The 20,623-nt window shown below is 39.3% G+C and overlaps 1 protein-coding gene across 1 annotated transcript in view; it reads right to left on the bottom strand.

Annotated features, from left to right (window-relative positions):
• Positions 1-20,623, bottom strand: part of LOC131676613 (uncharacterized) — a 105,590-nt gene that overhangs the window by 47,283 nt on the left and 37,684 nt on the right. The window contains exon 4 of the mRNA XM_058955781.1: positions 11,055-11,128. Coding sequence (XP_058811764.1) covers positions 11,055-11,128 — 74 coding nt within the window. The remainder of the gene's footprint in view (positions 1-11,054; positions 11,129-20,623) is intronic.

Here is a 20,623-nt window from a genome sequence, read left to right as displayed (position 1 = left end):
GCCACCGTGACTCATTGTTTATCTTTGCGGTTGACATTAATCTGGTTTAACAAAAAATGAAATCAGCAGCTGAAGAATATTCTACTTGTGATCGGTATATTAATCCAAGAATGCTCATCGAATATATTTTTTGAAATAAAAATTCTTTTGAAGTTTTTGTGGCGCCAGTAGTGCAGGCAATCAGTATGACTTGATGAGTCTATCCTCACCGCGGGGCCCCTAAAATCACGGGGCCCCTGTCCTGGGCCCAGTGTGCTCATGCATAAAGACGGTACTACGGCGAATGGAAGCGTCTACGTCATCAATACCATGTTTTATAGGCTGTTTCTGTTCACTACCACCTACAGTTTTGACGCATGGTAGAACCTTGTTTAGAGAGACTTTGAACCACAACTGGATCAGTGAAAAAACGGCCTACTTCGCACGATGCGAAACAATGAAAACGGCTAGCCCAGTATACCAGTTGTAGCAGTAGTCTATGAACAAATAAATATGGATAAATAATGTATTTTTTCCTTTTACTCACTACTTGTATTAGGTTTTCATACAACGTAGTATTTTTTTAATGGGGAACGTGTATTCTAAGCTGAACTGGTAGTTTCATGGAATATACCAATTTGAAATAAAATGATGGTAAAATAATGAAAAATATAGTTGCAGTCTGTAACAATGTACAGTTCTGTTTGATAAAATTGTACTTTTGGATGATGCCATAGCTGATACTGCTACCCTATATAAATATTTTTTAAGAGATAGGTTTTTTATGCCTTTTTGAAAACAGATTTGAATGAAATTTTATTCAATGGAATTTCCCTCTACTTCTAAAAAATTAGAAAAAGAAATATAGTTATATAAATGCTTTGAAAAAAGTTGATCAGTAAATGAATTAGTGTGATCTGACAATGACATGTAATCTCAAAAATTTTAGTGATAGAAATTGATCACATAAAGAGAATTTAAAAAATTAGTCTTTAAATTTTTTTTAAAAACCTTTATTATACACTTTAAAATGTTAATCACAAATGAAAAACTATTCCGAATCAGCAAAATCGAAAACCGGTTGGGAACGCTCATAACTGGTAACACAATCCGGCAGCAGTAGTTTGACAGCACGTAAATCGTGCCGCGCGATCGCCGGGCTCCCGGTCACCTCCAGGTACCGCAGCCGGGGGAAAATCTCGCCAACTCGGTGCAAACTCTCCGGCTGTAGCCACGGCAGCTGCGATAGGATCAGCCGTCGTACGGTGTTTCGTGGTAGTCTCTCGATTGGAACTCGCATGAAGCTCAGCTGCAGTTCTTCCAGATGGACCATATCGTCCAGCCGATCGAAAGCGTCAGTCATGTTTCGGGACCAACACACGATCCCTTCCACTTCGAAGCGTTTCAGCCGGGTAAAGGTTTTGCAGATATATCGGATGAAGGCGTTGCCGTGGGGTTGGCTGCCACTATATATCCGAAGTGTGTGGATATTTGGCAGCATCACGTTAAAGCGTTTGATGACCGGTTCGTAATCCTTTGGAACTGTGTTCATTGTCAGGGCGAATTCTTGAATACTATGAAGTGGTTTGAAGTCCTCCAGCATTGAACCATGAAGATTACCATCCACGCGAAGAATCTGTTGGAAAAAAATGGAACAAAAAAGTCGGTTAAAATGAATTACATATTACCAGCGTTCTGGACTTACCTTAAGCTGCTGCAACCTTTCCAAAAACCGGAAGGTATCTCTACCCAGATCACCCGTTACGTAGATCATGAGCTCTTGAAGATGAGGATAGCGACTACCAATCGTTTGCAGCACCCATCGTGTTGTTTTGAAATTAAGCTTCAATGTCGTCAGGTTGGGGGCACAGGCGAAGAAGTGTTGCAACATGTTTTCGTCCCAACCACAGAAATGATCCTCGATTTCGAGTTTTTTTAGCTGCCGCATATCCAGATCTTTCACGGGGATCGTTGTATTCGTTTTGTACATGATTTTAAGGTGTATCAGCTGCGATGCATAGTGCTGCAAGATCCCAAACCAATGACCCCGATCATGGCATCTAGTCGAATCCATGCATAGATAGCGAACGTTCGGCGCCAATCGGATCATATCAAACTCTGGCAGATCCAGCATATTGTCCAATATTCGAAAACTGGTCAGACTCGGTAGAACTGGGAAATCTTGCGGGGAAATTTCATTCACTTTGTCTTCCTTGGTCAAATGAATCCGAATCTTCTTAAGCCGAGGCAACCTCCAGACGATTTCCCGCAACTGCGACGGCGTACACTCGCCGAATAGAGTAAACGTATCCAGGTTAGCTCCCAGCTTGTCAAGTAGAGTCAAAATAGACACCATCTCGTAGGAACTGCAACGACGATAGGCCAGCGAAATCTCCAGCGACCGATAGGGTCGCCAGGATTGTAGAAGAACCTCGACCAGATGCTCCAGTTGATATTCGAGTAGCAGTTTTACCCGTTCCATGGATCGATAGGACATGGCCTGCTGATCCCACCGACGACAAACTAGCGACGCCGCCCGACGGTCGTCTATGCGCAGATAGCTGAAAATGTGCTCCAACATTTCCGGCGGCAGATCGTTGATGGTTGGGCGGGAGATTTGTTGTTGCTTCGGTGGCGCTACCATCGTAGGATGATTGTTTCTGTTTGGTGTGCACTTAACTTTCGTAACTGAACAAACTTCGTAACTGATTTGAGACACTTTAGATTTGAAGGGTTTTATAGTTGGCAGCGATAACAGGTAGAGGTAGGCGAGAAAGCGGAATGAAAAATATGTTTACCGAAATCTTATAGGGGTTTTAGTTATAGAATACAACATTGTTTGCCTGTAAGTAACGCAACGTTTGTACTCGCATTTGTATACCCAGTAGACAGGTAATTTGTTTTTTCTGTACTTCATACTACTGAATCGTATAAAAATACCAATTGTCAATTTATTCACGCCTCTTAAATGTACCGTAAAACTGGGTATCGTTTCATTTTAACACAAGCTATATTTATGCTAACAAAGTTCATAATTCAACTGATATTCGTCCTAACAGTTCACGCAGACCCTCTAGCAGTACCAAGAAAAACCATCTGATGTTAATGATTCGCATTTATTTTTTTCCTCCCAGAATTGAAACACGCTGATTCTTTGGAATGCCCATCAGCATCCTGCCAACAAATTAGCAAATGTACGATGGGATGAAAAATAATGATGATGGTTTCTGAAAAAAAACTAGGAAACTCCCATAAAACAGATAATAAATAAATTACCCATGCGGGTGGGCGGTTCCCGATAGGTTGAATAGTAATTAGAGGCCTTTGTTTCCACAGATGAGGAAATTGCAATTTTTCAACAGCGCAAAAAAAGTATCGAACTAGAAACTAATCATTTGAACCTCTCCTCTGTTTGTATGGTTGTGTGTGTTTGATTGTGGGTAGAAATCGACATCGAACCAACCCAAATAATCAGCAAAATATGATTTGTTTCTGTGGAACATGGTCATGATCCTCACCTTAATTGTTTTGGGATTTTATTGGATGGAAGGAATTTCATATGCAAATATGTAAAGTTAATTAATTTCTTCCATTATATATATTTTTTTGCTCGTGAATCTCCATTCGCCATAGTCAAATTTATTTTTAAATTAACTCGTCATTCATTTTTTTTTTGTGTTCAGGTGACCATGCTGCCGCCACGAGCTTAAGTGCTTATTAATTATTAAAATATTGAAATAATTTTACTGTGGTATGTTGGTTTCGTGCTGCTTGGTATGGGAAGGTGCAGTTCCACCCAGTTCCTATACTTATGCAATTATGTTTAAATAAAATTTGTAATAACTTTTAATCATAAATAAATATAAACAGCACTTCAATTAATTCTGACGCGGGAATGAAAGCAGAAATCTTTACACTCAACAGCATGCGGAAGTTGGATGGTTTATGGCTTTCAGAGTGGCCATCGTCGTGTACAAAATTTACCATTAAAGCAAGTGGAGTATTTCTCTAACCGAACTTATTTCATTTACGATGATCGTAGCGTGAACGAATACGATTTCGAAGGGCTGTGATTTGTAATAATCATAATAAATTAGAAAAATTTATTGAATCTACACTGTCATCGATTATCAGAAGATACTAGTTTGAAGTTATTTTCATGTGAAGGGCGAAGTGATGGGAGAATTCAGAGATTAAGGAGACCTTGTCCTGGATTCGGCGGAAAATCAAAGCAATATATGAGAAGTTTTTTGTAAAAAAGTGAAACGATATACTTATTCGTTTTTTTGTTCGATAAATTGAAGAAAATTAAAAATAGTGGCTTCAAAATGGCGTTTTTCTCGAAACCATGTTTTTTTCTAATATCAATAATAGGTCTTTTTCTATTGATCTGATTTCCTTTATTCAAAAACCAATTTTTGGAAGTATATACTTTTTTGTCTAACTTATACCTAACATAGGCATGCAAATTATTTGTTTATAATTTTAAACGAGATTGCAGTAAAAAGGAGACAAAGTTCACATTTTTTCTTAACCGTCTTTAAAATTGATTTTTTTCATCAAAAATTTATTGAAATTAGATATAAGTCATAAGAAATTTTATCTATTTTAATAAATTATATCCATTTCTAATTTCAGTTAACTACGAGAGGCCCTGCACTTGACAAAGTAGTAGTAGCTTCGCGCGCAGAGGCCAACGAGATCCGCCATTTTGAATTTTCGAAAAAAAAAAAATCGTTTTCTAATTATCCATAAATAACGAATAAAAGATCAAAAGTAGAAGTTCGTATGTCTTTTCATTTTTCCGCAAAAAAATTCTTAAATATTGCTAGATTTTCCGCCGAATCCAGCAGAAGGTTTCCAAAAATTCGGCGTACTTTTATTCATTTGAGCATTTAAAAATCTTGAACACCTCTCGTTTCGTATGTGTGTTCATACGATATGTTGGCTCTAAACAACATCTTCTCGGGCGTAAGTGGCGCCATCTGTTACCGAGCACTTCAACTAGCAACTCTTACATTACCGCAATGCTGTAAAATGTGGTGGCTTTTGTTCCTCGAAATTAGATTGACGATTTTTTTGCGGCTATCTTTAGCAAGTCTAACTTAAATCAGTAATGGAATTTGCGTTTCGGCTTCGTCTCTTCAGAATCCGACGCTAACCTAGTGACAAGAATAAGTTAGTGTCGAATTGACGCTAGCTCCAGAAAACGGCGACACTAATTGTGCTCCCGAACAAAGCCCCAATCAAACGTGATTTCTCGCAAGAAGAGGAGTTCATTTTTAAGCTCAAAAATACCATTCGTAATGAGGAATTGGAGATATAAATTGCACTAAATTCAAAAACGGTAATCGACGCTGTATCACAAACACCGGTTGCTGGACCACGGCAATTTCGATCGATGGTATGACCTCCAATCCTTCTAAGCTGCTATGAGATACTGATATAGGCGGGTCATTGACATCATCCATCGTTATGAATCGTGAAGTGGAAACGTTTTGGATGTATCTATCAGGAATCTAGCCCGATGTTGCCGATGATTGTATGACCAAGCTAGCGGCGTACAAACTCGGAAATTCGAACATCACCGCTGTTAAGTTGGGTCCCTCGTGGTAGAGAGCCTAGAATGCTGAATTCGTCTCCTTCAAAGTTGCTATGCCCATGGATCTCGAAGACGAGACTGTGACAGTGTTTGCATGGTCAGTTGGGATTGCTTATCGTAAGTTCAATGTTCAACGAAAAGTCGGATTCTAGAAATGTTTTTCTTTGCCCTCCTTCCAACAACGCCTTAATTACTTCCTGTGTTATCTGTTCTAGAAGTTTTTGCACATGTCAAGCCGTTTCTTTCCGTTTACTGCCAAAACGTGAGAGGAATGAGAACGAAAACATAAGAATTCCATCTAGCGCTTTCTTGTAGTGGTTACGACGTCATCGTCCTAACGGAAACCTCACTACGCGAAGAGGCGGCGGCGTTCTAATAGCGCTCAAGAATCATCTTGCAGATTCGCAACAAAGTTTGTCAGGAGTAGAAACCTTGAATCGCCGTGCGTATCGCCTTTCCGCATCAGTCTGTATGTATTCACTGTGTTTATCTAAGGCCAAATAAGGATGCAGATTTGTGCAACACGCGTACCAATGCCGTTAAAACAGTCCTAGACAATGCTGGCAGCACCGACAATGTTGTGCTAAAGGAACTTTCATACACACTCGTAGGTTCAACTTCACTAGAGCTCCCTGCAGAATATATCCTTTTGTGTTCGTCACTCTACTGCTCACTTCACAACCCAGGCATTGAAGTCACTACCAATGACTACTGGCTTTCGGCAAAACAACTGCTCGGTTAACTGTTCCAACATTGGACTGAACTATACCACTATCCACCGTAACAGCTGCACATGAAAACCCCGTTGATTGTGGCGATCGCGAAGACTTTTGATCACGAGTTTTCTGAATATCCATGAAATGGTTCGACCTTTCATCCATTTAATTCCCGACATTCCTCTTGCTTTCCGCTATTCTTTCCATCCATTACGCTATATAAGATCCTCTGCGTACTTGAGCCATCTAGCCACGAACTCCACTCGGCTATTGCCTGTGAGCCGTGCTGCCAGGCGGTGAAGCTACCATACTCCGACTGAGAGTTCCCCGGTGGCGGAATTTCTCTCGGTACCGATTTCCGTTTCGAGAACCAATTAGCTCTCAGTTTGGTCATGATACAAGTGAGCTATTTAATTCTCTGCTTCGTCTCGATCTACTCGATGTAGTTCTCGGTGGTAGACCAAGCCTCCACGACGAGCCAAACGGTAGGTGGCGAGGTCTGTCGTTAATTTTCACCACAAGAAAATATTCTCAGAAGATAATTTTGATCCCAAAATAAATTTGTGTGATCCGACAAAGATATGTAATCCGCATGTTACACCTTCTGAAATACAGTGATGGTAATTGATCGTGTAGAGCGAATGTATATTTAGAGTTTCGGCTTGTATTCGTAGAATTGAGACGCCATATAAACTTAAAACCTTTATTATACGCTTTAAAATTTTATATAACAAATGAAAAATTATTCCGAATCAGCAAAATCGAACAGCGGTTGGGAACGCTCATAACTGGTAACACAATCCGGCAGCAGTCGTTTGACAACACGTAAATCGTACCGCGCAATCGACGGGCTACCGGTCACCTCTAGGTATCGCAACCGAGGGAAAACCTCGCCAACTCGGTGCAAACTGACCGGCTCTAGCCAGGCCAGCTGCGATAGGATCAGCCGTCGTACGGTGTTTCGTGGAAGTTTGTCGATGAAAACTCGCATGAAGCTCAGCTGCAGTTCTTCCAGATGGACCATATCGTCCAGCCGATCGAAAGCGTCAGTCATGTTTCGGGACCAACACACGATCCCTTCCACTTCGAATCGTTTCAGCCGGGTAAAGGTTTTGCAGATATACCGGATGAAGGCGTTGCCATGGGGTCGGCTTCCACTCTTTATCCGAAGTGTGTGGAGTTTTGGCAGCATCACGTTAAAGCGTTTGATGACCGGTTCGTAATCTTTTGGAACTGTGTTCATTGCCAAGATGAATTCTTGAATACTATGAAGTGGTTTGAAGTCCTCCAGCATTGAATGATGAAGATTACCATCTACGCGAAGAATCTGTTGGAAGAAACGAAACAAAAAATCAGTTAAATCGAATTACATACTACCAACTTTCTGGACTTACCTTAAGCTGCTGCAACCCTTCTAAAAACCGGAAGGTATCTCTACCCAGATCATCCGTTACGTAGATCATGAGCTCTTGTAGATGGGGATAGCGACTACCAATCGTTTGCAGTACCCATCGTGTTGTTTTGAAATTAAGCTTCAACGTCGTTAGGTTGGGGGCACATGCGAAGAAGTGTTGCAATAGGTTTTCATCCCAACCACAGAAATAATCCTCGATTTCGAGTTTTTTTAGTTGCCGCATATCCAGATCGTTCATGGGGATCGTTGTACACGTTTTGAACATGATTTTAAGGTGTATCAGCTGCGATGCATAGTGCTGCAAGATCCTAAACCAATGACCCCGATCATGGCATCTAGTCGAATCCATGCACAGATAGCGAACGTTCGGCGCCAATCGGACCATGTCAAACTTCGGCACATCTAGCATATTATCCAGTATTCGAAAACTGGTCAGACTCGGTAGAACTGGAAAATCTTTCGGGGAAGTTTCATCCACGTTGTCTTCCTTGGTCAAATAAATCCGGATCTTCTTAAGCCGAGGCAACTTCCAGACGATTTCTCGCAACTGAGACGGCGTACACTCGCCGAATAGAGTAAACGTATCCAGGTTGGCTCCCAGTTTGTCAAGTAGAGTCAAAATAGACACCATCTCGTAGGAATTGCAACGACGATAGGCCAGCGAAATCTCCAGCGACCGATATGGTCGCCAGGATTGTAGAAGAACCTCGACTGGATACTCCAGCTGACATTCGAGTACCAATTTTACCCGTTCCATGGATCGATAGGACATGGCCAGCTGGCACCACCGACGACACACTAACGACGCCGCCCGACGATCGTCAATCCGCAGATAGCTGAAAATGTGCTCCAACATTTCCGGCGGCAGATCGTTGATGGTTGAGTGGAATGTTTGTTGCTGCTTCGGTGACGCTAGCATCGTAGGATGATTGTTTCTGTTGATGTGCACTTAACTTTCGTAACTGAACTAACTTCGTAACTGATTTGAGACACTTGAGATTTGAAGGGTTTTATAGTTGACAGCGAGAACAGGTAGAGGTAGGCGAGAAAGCGGAATGAAAAATATGTATACCGAAATCTTATAGGGGTCTTAGGTATAGAATACAACGTTGGTTGCCTGTAAGTAATGCAACGTTTGTACCCGCATTTGTATACCTGTTTCAATAGATTGGTAGTTTGTTTTATTTACGAATTGATTACCGCCACTAATTTTCTGGCTATCTTGTTGAATGCTGCTAAATTGAATAATCTCAAAGATGCGGAGTGGATCTTCACAAATTCTATTCCTTAAATTCATTCTCATGTATTGTCAAGGAACCTTTGGCTCACTTTCGTTCACCTGTTGCTTCAGTTTCTTAGTCAGTTCTGCGTTTTCTATCTTAATCAAAAATTCGTGTTCGTGTGATTCCTAGTTAATGCCAATATTCGGATAACTTTAAGCAATATGACAATTCAAATTAGATGTATCAGCTCTTGATAGTGCACCTGTTTTGCATCCTTCTACTGTGTATTTGAACTTGTGGATTTCTTCACTTCAGTAGAAATATTTTTGCACCGGAAATGTTTCCTTACGAATCTATTGTTATATTCATATAAATTTAAATTAAATGAAAAACGAAAAATTTGCTTGCATTTATACGTACTGTTGCCATAATTGAGAAATTAAACGTACATATCTTGAACTTGAACGAGGCTTGAAATATGTATTTTGTTTATAAGCGGCGACAGTACAACAGTCACTAATCAGAGCGAACAGGAGTGCAAAGGTTTGAATCAAAACCTACTTGGATTGTTTTGATTTTTTCACTCACTCCCATAAGCGTGCATAACAATGATGGTACCGCTTCTTTGGACACAACTTCCTTGGAGTGAAACGTGTAATTTATGGTTAGGTACCCTTACACGAGGCGTTAATAATGTTATTACTGAGCAGTAATGTATATCGGAATTCTCATACAATTCCAGAAATGTCATTATTTAGTAATGACACTTTTAATGCTCGTGGAGGGGGCCCTCCTAGCTCTATTCTTTTGTGTCATTTTCAATTCGGTTATCAAAATTGTCTCGGGGCAAGAGGCACAACGCATCGAAATCGCGCGTAAATAATCCATAATCCAAAATGCTTATAGCAATTGTTAAATATTAGGAAATTATTAAGCAGATCCGCAGGGAAATTTAGAGAATAGTTGGAAGTGAGAAAAGCTAATTGGCCTTCGGTATCAAAGCCCGTCAATTCGCAATGGGGGCCTCGGATCAATCATGATTTTGCATTTTTTGTCACTGTACTCCAAAAAAAAACATAATTTGTTCATTTTTATAGCAACATAATCAGCTTGCACCTAATCATGTTTTACCAAGGGTATACCGAACGCAAGCAGAATATTCTGGCGATGTTAAAGCAGTAACAACTTTTTAGACTAAATTCAAGTGTACATCATTGAAAACAAAGCTGCGGAATTACTGAATGAGACATGCTGCTATAAATATATTCGCCGTGTGAAGGACAAAGTTTTCGAGTGTGCTTTTCCTTCCAGCAGCGCACCTCACAACCACATTTGGTGCACATAACCGCACAAAACACTGACTGACTGAACTGAGACCGGCGAACGCACGAAGCTATGAACACATTAACTTTACAATGTCAAAACGATAAATCTTGGTTCTTCCGCCAGGCGGCGTTAGTGGTTTCTGGCCAGGATGCATTCAAGGAATAAATGTGGCGTGTGTGTATGTGTGTGGCAATTTTTTTATCATTTTATGAATGTGACACATTAGGGTTAGGTCGCTTTCAGAAGTTCAGACACAGTGTCGGACGGGGTTGATTGTTCAACCCCCGGAAAGTTTGACGTTTGGTTTGCTTCCTCCCGCGATCGTGAGAGGCAAGTCAAAGGTTTTATTTCGGATTTTTTTTCAGTTTTCCCGTGACAAACGCAGTTACATTTACAAAAGCGGCTGGCTGTGTCTCGGAAGTGCCACCTTAAATAAAATTCACCAACAGCAACCAAATACCAAACGGTTGCTGACAGATTGATGTGTTGGTTGCATTCTGTCTCCGTACGGAACGTTGAGAAGAAGATACCGGCACTCAGCAGGCCGTGAACAGTTGACATATTTATTCCTGCGATCGTTGCGATAAGAACATGCGGTTGGAAACTTTCGCAAACAATACTTGACAACTTGGAAGCGCTTGGCTGGGGAGTGAAATTTCTCAGCAAATACAAGTTCATAATGAAAATTGACTATACATAAGTTAGTGTCTTTCGGCTGTTTTTTGCTGTTTAAATTTTAATATTTAATTCCACGAAACATGATAATTAGGTTCAGTTTCAGAGGATATACTCACCGTAAACCAGGCCATTGTTGAGTCGTCGTACAGAACCACCCATTCCTCAGACCATCGACTCCAGAGTACTTGTTCTGTGGATGAGAAGATAAGAATGCGGTCACTATTATTGCTGTCAATATATTGTACATTCGAATGGTAAATATATTCAGCGCTACACCCGAGTGCAAATGCATGTTGTTAAACCAACAAATTTGGATGAATGCTTTTAACTGACCTTACACGATTTTCCACCTGAAAGTTAAAATTCAGATGCAGAAAGCTGAATATTAAATTCTACACATCCAACTCTTCCGTGTACGAATATATACTGTAGGCTTTTGCTACAACTATGTTCATTGAAAAGCACACCCACACTGCTAGAGACTTTGCTTTGCTTTGCAGTACCTCTTCCGGAACGACGGAGATGAAGCTTCGAGAATGACAATTTATGTCACAAGCAGCAGGCTCTGCGCTCTTCTCGTCTGCCTGTGTGACGAGATGGGTTTCGTTTGATGCATTCATTCTACCGAGATTTATCTACGCCTACTCCGTTTACAGCCCTTGGAAATGTTCCGAATCTAATTGGAATCTACGGCAGTCCGTCAGTGGTATGCGGCTAACGTTGGTGGTGGGGGAGGTGTCATGCAAGTGGCATTTGCCGCCTACAGGTATGCAACGCATGCACCGAACCACAGGCTCGTGACGGAAATATGCTTGAGCTCTCGGTCCGAGCCGAAATGAAAAATTCAATTTACTGTTTCTGAGCTATTTCTCCATTCTAGAACATTACACTTTTTTCGGGTTCATTCGGACTACGGCTTCCGGATCACTGTCGTGAAAAAAGCGACGAATTTATCTTCGTTTAGCAGATTCTTGGCACCGTAAACGAGCGGCAGTATTTATTCCATTTTGCATCCCGTCAGGTCTTCGGGCGCTGGTGAATGGGCCGTACGTGAGTTACCTCTCCCCTCCCCCAATGACAGCTATTCAAAGTGAACAATGTTTCAATGGCGCCGCTGGGAGCGTGAATCCCTAGGACAAAGGTTCGTCCCTCCCCTGCCATTGTAGTTGGCCTCGAAAAGAATCTTATCAAAGGCTGAGCGGAGTCCGGTCGAAGGGAGGAGGGGGATAATGGCGGACACAGAAGAATGCATTCCACCGTGTGCGCGCACCCAGACCCGGCCGAGTCGAACCAAGAGCACGTGGCCGTAAAAGCATTAAAGCTTTTTCTGGTGATTGATGGAAAATTCGTTTCGTCGCTTTTGACCGAGCAAAATGGATCCCGGCGATGGAATTCAATGGATTTTGTTTTTTTTTTTGTAAATATATAGCGTGAAACTTCTACGTGCAGATAACCTATAGGAATGGTTGGATGAATCTTCAGGTTCGAAATGGAACGGATACCTGGAATGCGAAATCGATGGCTGGGAAGGTGAAAGTGTTTTGGAATCTTCGAATATTGGCTAGATGATGTGTTTATTCGTTTAACCGAATTATTGATCTGAAGGTGAATGAACCCTGCAGTTTAACGTCTCCGCGTCAAAGACAGACGTAATGTCATATTATCCCAGCAAATTCTTTCGAAATGTTCAAAATCGTATGCTGGGAGCCAATATAGGCTGAATATCGCAGTCTAACTGAAATCATCTAACTTTTATTCCATGTCTTAAGACTGACAATTACCCAAACTGCGCGATGCACGTATAAAGAACAGATTTTTTTTGTGCGGAATCAAATTACACACAAACTTCATTAACTGAATAACGAACGGTTACCCGAATAGTTTTTTTGAACAACTCAGCGAAATAAATTATGCCAAGTTCCTTCAAACCAGCGAATCAAGACAGATCGAACATACTGTGAGCTGTGTACGACAGCTCGTGAGAAAATAGACAGATTGTTATCCAAGCAGCAGTAGGTTGGACCCTCTCAGTTGAGTCAGAAAATTCTCACGCAATAAAAAATCGTGTTCACAGAATCAACGACCATTTTTTCTGCTTTGACAATTTGTGATGATTGAGAAAGCCTACAACTCAGTTTAGGTAACTGGTCTAGTTTGTTAATTAAAAGAGTTAAAAAGATTTAAGACGGTTTATGGAACCACTTCATGGCAATAAATAGTACCATAAAATTTGTAAACAAATAACAATAACAAGTTTATAAAATTCGACTTAAAGTATATAATGCTACATAATAATACAAGTATGATAAAAAAGATTGGAAATAAAATACAGTTTGTGAAGCAATTTGTAGTTGCAGACAGAAAAGAGATACAATCAACTATTTTGAAAATCTTTAGCAACTGTAGTCGTTTTTGTTGCCCAACTTGTCACTACCCAAATTCAGTAATACATTGATAATACATACAAAGATGATACAAAGATGGCTGAGATGCATTATTTAAAAATTCAATAGACTGAAAAGTGATGAGCCTATTTGAACTATGTTAGAGAAGGTGGCTCACTGTTTACTTAATTACCGATCTACAATCGATACAGAAGCCAGTGAGCCAGTGCGTTGTAGAAAGATGACAGATTCTGTGTTTCGTTGTGCTTTAGCGCACAGTGGTCCCAAACGCAAAAAGACGGTCAAAGGTATTTACTGTCTTTCGATGTTTTCGTGCTTAGGTGTCTTCAGCAAAGTTTTATAAAACCTAATGAATCGTTTGGCGCCTTAATTTGTATTATAGGGGTGTTCCCGTTTTTTATCCCACAACAAAAATTTTTTTTTTCTTCTACACCCTTGTAGAAAAGTTATTTTGGAGTCACTTTGCTAAAGATACTATTGTCCCGTTACATTGAATTTTTATCACAGGTTCATTCTAGAAAGTTTCCGACACGAATGAATTATAAAACTTTCATGAACACATTACCTAGTTTTGTTGTCAATTTTGAGATATAAGCTATGCACGGTAGTTTTAAACTCTACAAAGACGGTTTCCTGGCTTTTGTTAACGTTTTAGTTGTATAGTCCCTTCTGCAAAGTATCGTAAAATTTGATTGCGCGTTTAAATCGATTAGTGCCTTATTTTTTCTTAAGGGGGCACACCTATTTTTGAAAAGAAATTCCTTGTATACAGGGAACGCCAAAATCTGATTTTAGAATGCTTGCACCCCTAATAGATAGGTAAATAGTATTCTCAGAAAAGTTACTCTAAATTAACTATGTACTATATACGTATGATTGCGGAGAAATTTTTTGTTGGAGTACCCCCTTAAGAAAAGCAAAGAGCGCAAATTTAGATTCAGAGGCGTCCTTACTTTTCATGAAACTTTGCCAAAGATACCTAAGCAACGTCATCGAAGGCCAGTAAGGGATAAATGACGTAGCATTATATGGGGGAGGGGGGAGTTTTGTATTTTGTGATGATGTTAGATGACAGGGGGTAGGGGGTCATGTCATGCTACGTAGCTTTTTAAAGGGGTATAGGGGTTGACCTGATGTCAAGACAATCTTACCCGTTTCATCTAACTAACATAGTTTTTTATTTTTTCAAATTTTTACGGGGACTAGTGGGGGGAGAGTTACCGTCAAGCTACGTAATTACCAGGGAGGGTATTTAAAGGTTTGTGACTCAATGCTACTATGGGGGAGGGGGCGTTATAAATCACTCAAAAAATGCTACGTCATTTATGGATCGTCCCTAATAATAATTCTCAGTTGATGTATGTCCGCAACTGACAGCCCTTGAGGAAGCTATAGACGAAGGGGCCGTTGTTTCCTCGGATGTCCCATTGGTTCAACTCTCGAAGAACCCCGAAAGAATTTTTCCATGTGATCGAGTACAATGTCGAAAGACCGACGGAATTAACATACGCTGCTCAAATGTGCATGTATGTGGAGGGAAAAAATTAAACTGTAATATATTAAAAGAAGCAATAAATCCGAGCAGGGAGGGAAAGGAAATATCTCCAGAAAAGGCGAATCAAACCACTTATTAGTTTAGTTATTTTTATTTATTTGCGTCATCAATGATTTCAACGTTCCAATGTAATTCAAAAACGTGTAATTTGAAACGTTAAGCCGTAACAATCATTTTGAGATGGAAATTAGTTCTTTTCAATACAAGAATTAAATGCGGTGTTCCAAAATTAACAGAAAAAAATTATGAACCTTAACGATAAAATAATTATTTTTGAGCCGCCCTAATGAGTGGTTATTTTTATTCTTTCAATATCAAAACCGAATACAATGCATTACTATTGAAAAAATATGAATCGTTACGTCAAAATAATTATGTTTTTATCCACCCTAATAAGTGAGATTTTTTTCTCTAATTTGTTATAATATAAAAAACAAACCACGCAAAAATATTACAATTAAAATTTTTAGGAACGATTACAGTGAAACAATTATTTTTGAATTAAAATTTTGTCTTACATGGTTTAACATCAAAAATGAATCCATTACTTTTACAGTAATTTATTAACCGTTTTGACAAAAAAAATGTTTTGAGCCACCCTAATGAATACTGAATATTTATTTTTATTAGGTATTTTAGCAACAAAAACGAATTCAGCGTAAAGCTTTGACTTAAGCCCACGGTTTGATTAAAGTCGAACCATTGTGCGCTGGTTTGTGGGCTGCAACGTTTCGCTGTTTCAATTATAGGGGAGAGTGGGTACACTTGATCCCACTTTTCTTTTTTCCCCTGTCCTGTCGCCTCGTGTGTGTACAGCTTAAGATGTATGACATCGCTAATAGACAACGTTGGTTGGACATTTTTAGTTGAATGGTACCCGGCTTAGTGAAGTGATCGTTGTAAGCCGTGTCAAATAAATTAAATGACAAAAACAGACCACCTCTTTCGAAACACCTGATTGTTGCCCAAACTTCTGCTCTTTATTTACCGTGTGTCGTTCAGACACAGCTGTAAGCCAATTAGTTTTACCAAACCACTTACAAAGCCTACTAGATTGTATCGGAACCAAAAACAAAATCTAATCCTTTCCTTGTTTTGCGTACGCTGACGGTTTAAAAAAGATGATTTATAATTAGAAGGTTGCAAAAAAGGAACAATCTCACCAAACTGAAATAGGATTATTGCTCGACTAGCAAAAACTTTTATTGTTTTGTCGATATTAGAAAAAAAATAAATCCTGCAAACATAAATACACCCACCGACAACGCCAACCCTGTTGATGGTACAGAAAGCTGTCAACGCCTACGGCGATTGATTCTTCACCATGACAGCAAGGAAAATATTTCGTCAAAGCATCCTACGTGAAGAAGCTAGTCCTAAATAGCAACACCTTCGAAACCGATTTTTGCGGACACCTTTCTCCCTTCACACTCTGTTACCCCATAGATTTCCCATTTTGTGACGAAACCAGAACAAGCACAACACGGACATACATTTTTCATCCGGTGCGCCTAGGGGATTTATAACCCTATATATTTTCCCCTTCCCTCCGTACCCAGGTAGACAGGACTTTTCGCTTTTCGGTGCTTCGTCCTTGGCTCGGCTCCTGTATCCTGTATCGGACAAATGAAGCAAAGGCAACAGCTTCCCCGACAACAACAGCAACAACCAGAGCTTTCTAACCCGGAAGGCGTTTGGGAACCTCAGTGTGCACCGAGTAGAGGAGCCAAGCCAAGAAAATATGGAGAAAGTTGTAATTGCAATACACAGGTAAATAATGAAACGACGTGTCGTTTGCTAAGATCCGGTGGGAGTCAAACCGGTTAGCTTAGCTTCGAGCATCTGGTTCGGTGTGTTGCGGTGGGAAAGGAGAGGGAAAAAAATTGCTCGAGACGATCACTTTGCTTCGTGCGTTCGCTCTGGCTGACAAACAAACTATTCTTTCGGTGCAACTGACGTTCTCCTAGGAGCTGGTCAGGTTTCTGTGGCGAAGGTGCCATACGGCTTCGTTCAGTGTATAGCTATTTTCTCTAGGAAGCAAGATACGATGCAGTTAACTGTCGAGGAATTTAATATGAGGCGAAACCTGGTAAATGGGAACTTATTTTGCTGGGTTGCTGGAGATGGAGAATTATTGTCCGAGTAGGAAAATTCATATTAAATTAGTGAAGTTTGAGAGTCGTTATATCGAGGGATATCAACATGAAAGCATTTAAACTAGATTCTGAAATTTGAGTCCTCGTTTCTTTTACACCACAACCATTGCATGCCCGTTTAAATTTCGATCATTATGCAGATATTTTGATACAAAAACTCAGCTTTTTTGAGTCAGGAAACCGAAGCATCTATCTTTCAAGCTACTAGGAGAAAACAGGTCACCTACCGTCATTCATCTTCTCAGTAGGTACCACTTCCAATTTATCAGTTGAATTACACTCCGGGGACCCGGAACACAAATCAGAAACAATGGAGTTGACAATAATTCATAATTCTGGACATGGAACTATTTTACACTTACTGTGATATCCAACACTCAGATGTACGCTTCAGACTGATCGGAAATTGGTAGAAAGCAACTAGTTGGCCAAAGCTATTTTGGTTTGTCATTTGTATTCCAAACTGGCAAATCAGAGTAATTTTGTACCCATTTTTATAAGCTTTCCATTATTTTGATATAGTGGTGCCAGTTTATACGGAAAATTACTGTGTGGACGCACTCGCAAATTCGTTACTCCGGAACCAGAATTCCGATCGACACAAAATTCAGAGTCACACTTGTACATACACATATACACATAGGATGGGGTACATAGGAAGCACGGAGAGGTGAACTTCCATTTGACGCGACTTTTGTCCGGGTACGGATGCTTCCGGAAGCACCCCTTTGCCCGGAGTGTGTGAACGTGCATATTGTCGAAGATATGTGCCACAACGAGCATATCTGGGATGCTGGTTACGATTATACTCTCCGAGCTGTAGAGGAAGTGACGAAGGGATCAACAATGTAGCACCATTTCAAATCATAACTGCAAACAAAATCTAAATAAAAATAACCCAGATACGCACAAAAATATTCTATCTTAACGATGAATGTTTGATTGATCATTCTATCATTTTGCCCCACTTTGAGTATACTGAAAAAAAATGCGGGCATTTTTTGGGGTTACGCCGTTTTAAAATCGTAATTTTAACAAAACATCGAAATGAAATCACATTCTTCAGATACTATTCAACATCCCGGAATTTAGGTATTAAATTACTTGATTCTTACTGAAAGAAGTCCCTAGATTTTTAAATTTATGAAAACTTCAATCAATATAAGAAAAAGATTTCTTGTGGGGTAATTTTGCATTTTACTGCAAATGTGTTAGTTGCAGTCAATGATTGCAATAGAGAAAGGTTGCCAAAACAGCAAAAATTAAAACAATAGCAGACATAGAAAAGTGGAAATGTTAAATCATGAATTATAAATCGTAGCTCGTTGATCGTATATTGTAAATCGTAAATCGTTGCTTGCTGATCGTAGATTGTAAACCCGTAAACAATAAATTATAAATCAACGTTTGCTGATTGTGAAGGGTATATACATAGTGTATGTAAATCGTACATCTTAAATCATGAACCGTGAATCGTTGGTCCTGGATCGTAAATCTTAAATAATAAGTTGTAAATCGTTAAGCATGACAATTGTGAATCGGTGGTCACTGATCGTTGATCGTTTATGGTTGATCATTGGCACTTACTCGTTGATCGTTGATAATTCATCGTTTATGGTTGATCGTTGATCGATTGTAAGTGATCGTAAATTGTTTGTCGTAGATAGTAAATTGTAAATCGTAAATCATGACTCACTGACCTATCAACGGTATCGTAAGTCGTAAATCTTGATTCGTTAATCGTAAAGCGATAATCGTTAATGGTTGATCGTTGATAATTGATCGTAAATCGTGGATAATAGCACATTGAACGTTGATCATAAGTCGTTAATCGTTATTGTCTATCAGAATTCAGAAACTGTTGATCGTTGATCGCTTATTATGATTCATCGATGATCGTTAATAATTCAGTAGTTCATCGCTGATCGTTCATGGTTGATCGTAAACCATAACGCTGATCGTTGATCTAAGTCGTTAATCAGAAATCAGTAATCGTTGATTGCTGATCGTCGATGATTCAAGGAACATCGTTGGTAGTTGATCATTTATGGTTGATCGCATATCCTAAATAATAAGTTGTAAATCATGACTCGTTGATTGTAAATCAAAAATCTCAAATCGTTGATCATTAGTCGTTAATCGTCAATCGTTGATGGTTGACGATTGATCATTAATCGTTAATGAATGACTTAAATCATTAGTCGTAAATAGTAAGTTGTAAATCGTAACTCGTAAATGGAAAGTGGTCGAATCATAGATCGTTTATGGTTGATAGTAGTGATCGTTAATGATTGATTGTAAATCATAAATAATAACTTGTTGATTGTTGATCTTAAGTCTTTAATCGTTAATATTAACCTATCATAAATCCAACGGGAAAAACGATCGAAAATGATGAATGAAACAATCATGTGAAAAAAAATCCCCAAGAGGCGAGATCCGAACTTTTTTTTCATTCTTAGCTTCACTCATCATTTCCGATCTCAAATGTTGCGAGCTCGAATCTCGTCTCTGGGGGAATTTTTTGCACATGATTGCGTAGCTTCACTCACCATTTTCGATCTTTTCCCCCGTTGGATACCACCAGTCCTAAATAAGGTATTGGCACTTAAGTCAAAAACCAAAAAAATTAATTATTAATCATTAATCGTTGATCGCCGAATGTTGATGGTTGATCGCTTATTATTGATCGTCAATCGTAAATAGTAAGTTATGAATCGTAAATCATGAATTATGAATCGTTGATAGTAAACCGCAAATCCTAAATCGGAAATCACAAATCGTTAATAGTTTATCGTTGACTGATGATCATTGATCGATTACAGTTGATCGAAAATAGTAAATAGTGTTTTGTGAATCGTACATCGTAAATCGTTGATTTGAAAAATGGTAAGATGTAAATCATGAATCAAAAATCGTTGACCATTGATCCTTGATCATTGCTGGTACATCATTGATCGTAAATAGTAAATTGTAAATCGTAAATCATGAAGTAATTGTTGATTGTTGAGCGTTGATTGTAAATCATGATTCGTTGATCTTAAATCGTTAATCACAAATCGAAAATTTTTAATCGATGATAATGGATCGTTGATTGTTGATCGATCACTGAATGTAGTCATCAATCATGACTCGTAGATCCTAAATCGTTAATCTTAAACCGTTAATTGCAAATCGGAAATCAGAAATCGTTCATCGTTGATTGTTGTAAATCATATATCGTGGATAGTCGACCGCTGAACATTGATGATTAATCGTAGATCGATTTTGGAACACTTTCCAACTAAGCGTTGCAAATAAAAAAAAAAGAATTGACACCAGATCTCGATGTTTCATGGCATTCTAAGACATTGGCATCGATTTTTAATATTTAAATTTTTCTATGGGGGAAATTTTTACACATTGACCATTTGAGTTAGCATGGCGACTTTCTTCGTGGTGCTAAAACATTTGAAGTTAAAAGTCCGGTCTTAAATTTCTGGATGACCTAAAATGTCCAAATATCTCCCACCCAAGCTAGTTGATCAATTCACTTTTAAGTAAGAGGCATGAAAGTATTGAGAATGAGA

The sequence above is a fragment of the Topomyia yanbarensis genome, chromosome 1 (assembly GCF_030247195.1).
Source record: "Topomyia yanbarensis strain Yona2022 chromosome 1, ASM3024719v1, whole genome shotgun sequence".
Lineage (NCBI taxonomy): Eukaryota > Metazoa > Arthropoda > Insecta > Diptera > Culicidae > Topomyia > Topomyia yanbarensis.
Note: the sequence above shows the minus strand (reverse complement) of the source record. Positions and strands in the feature narration are given on the sequence as shown.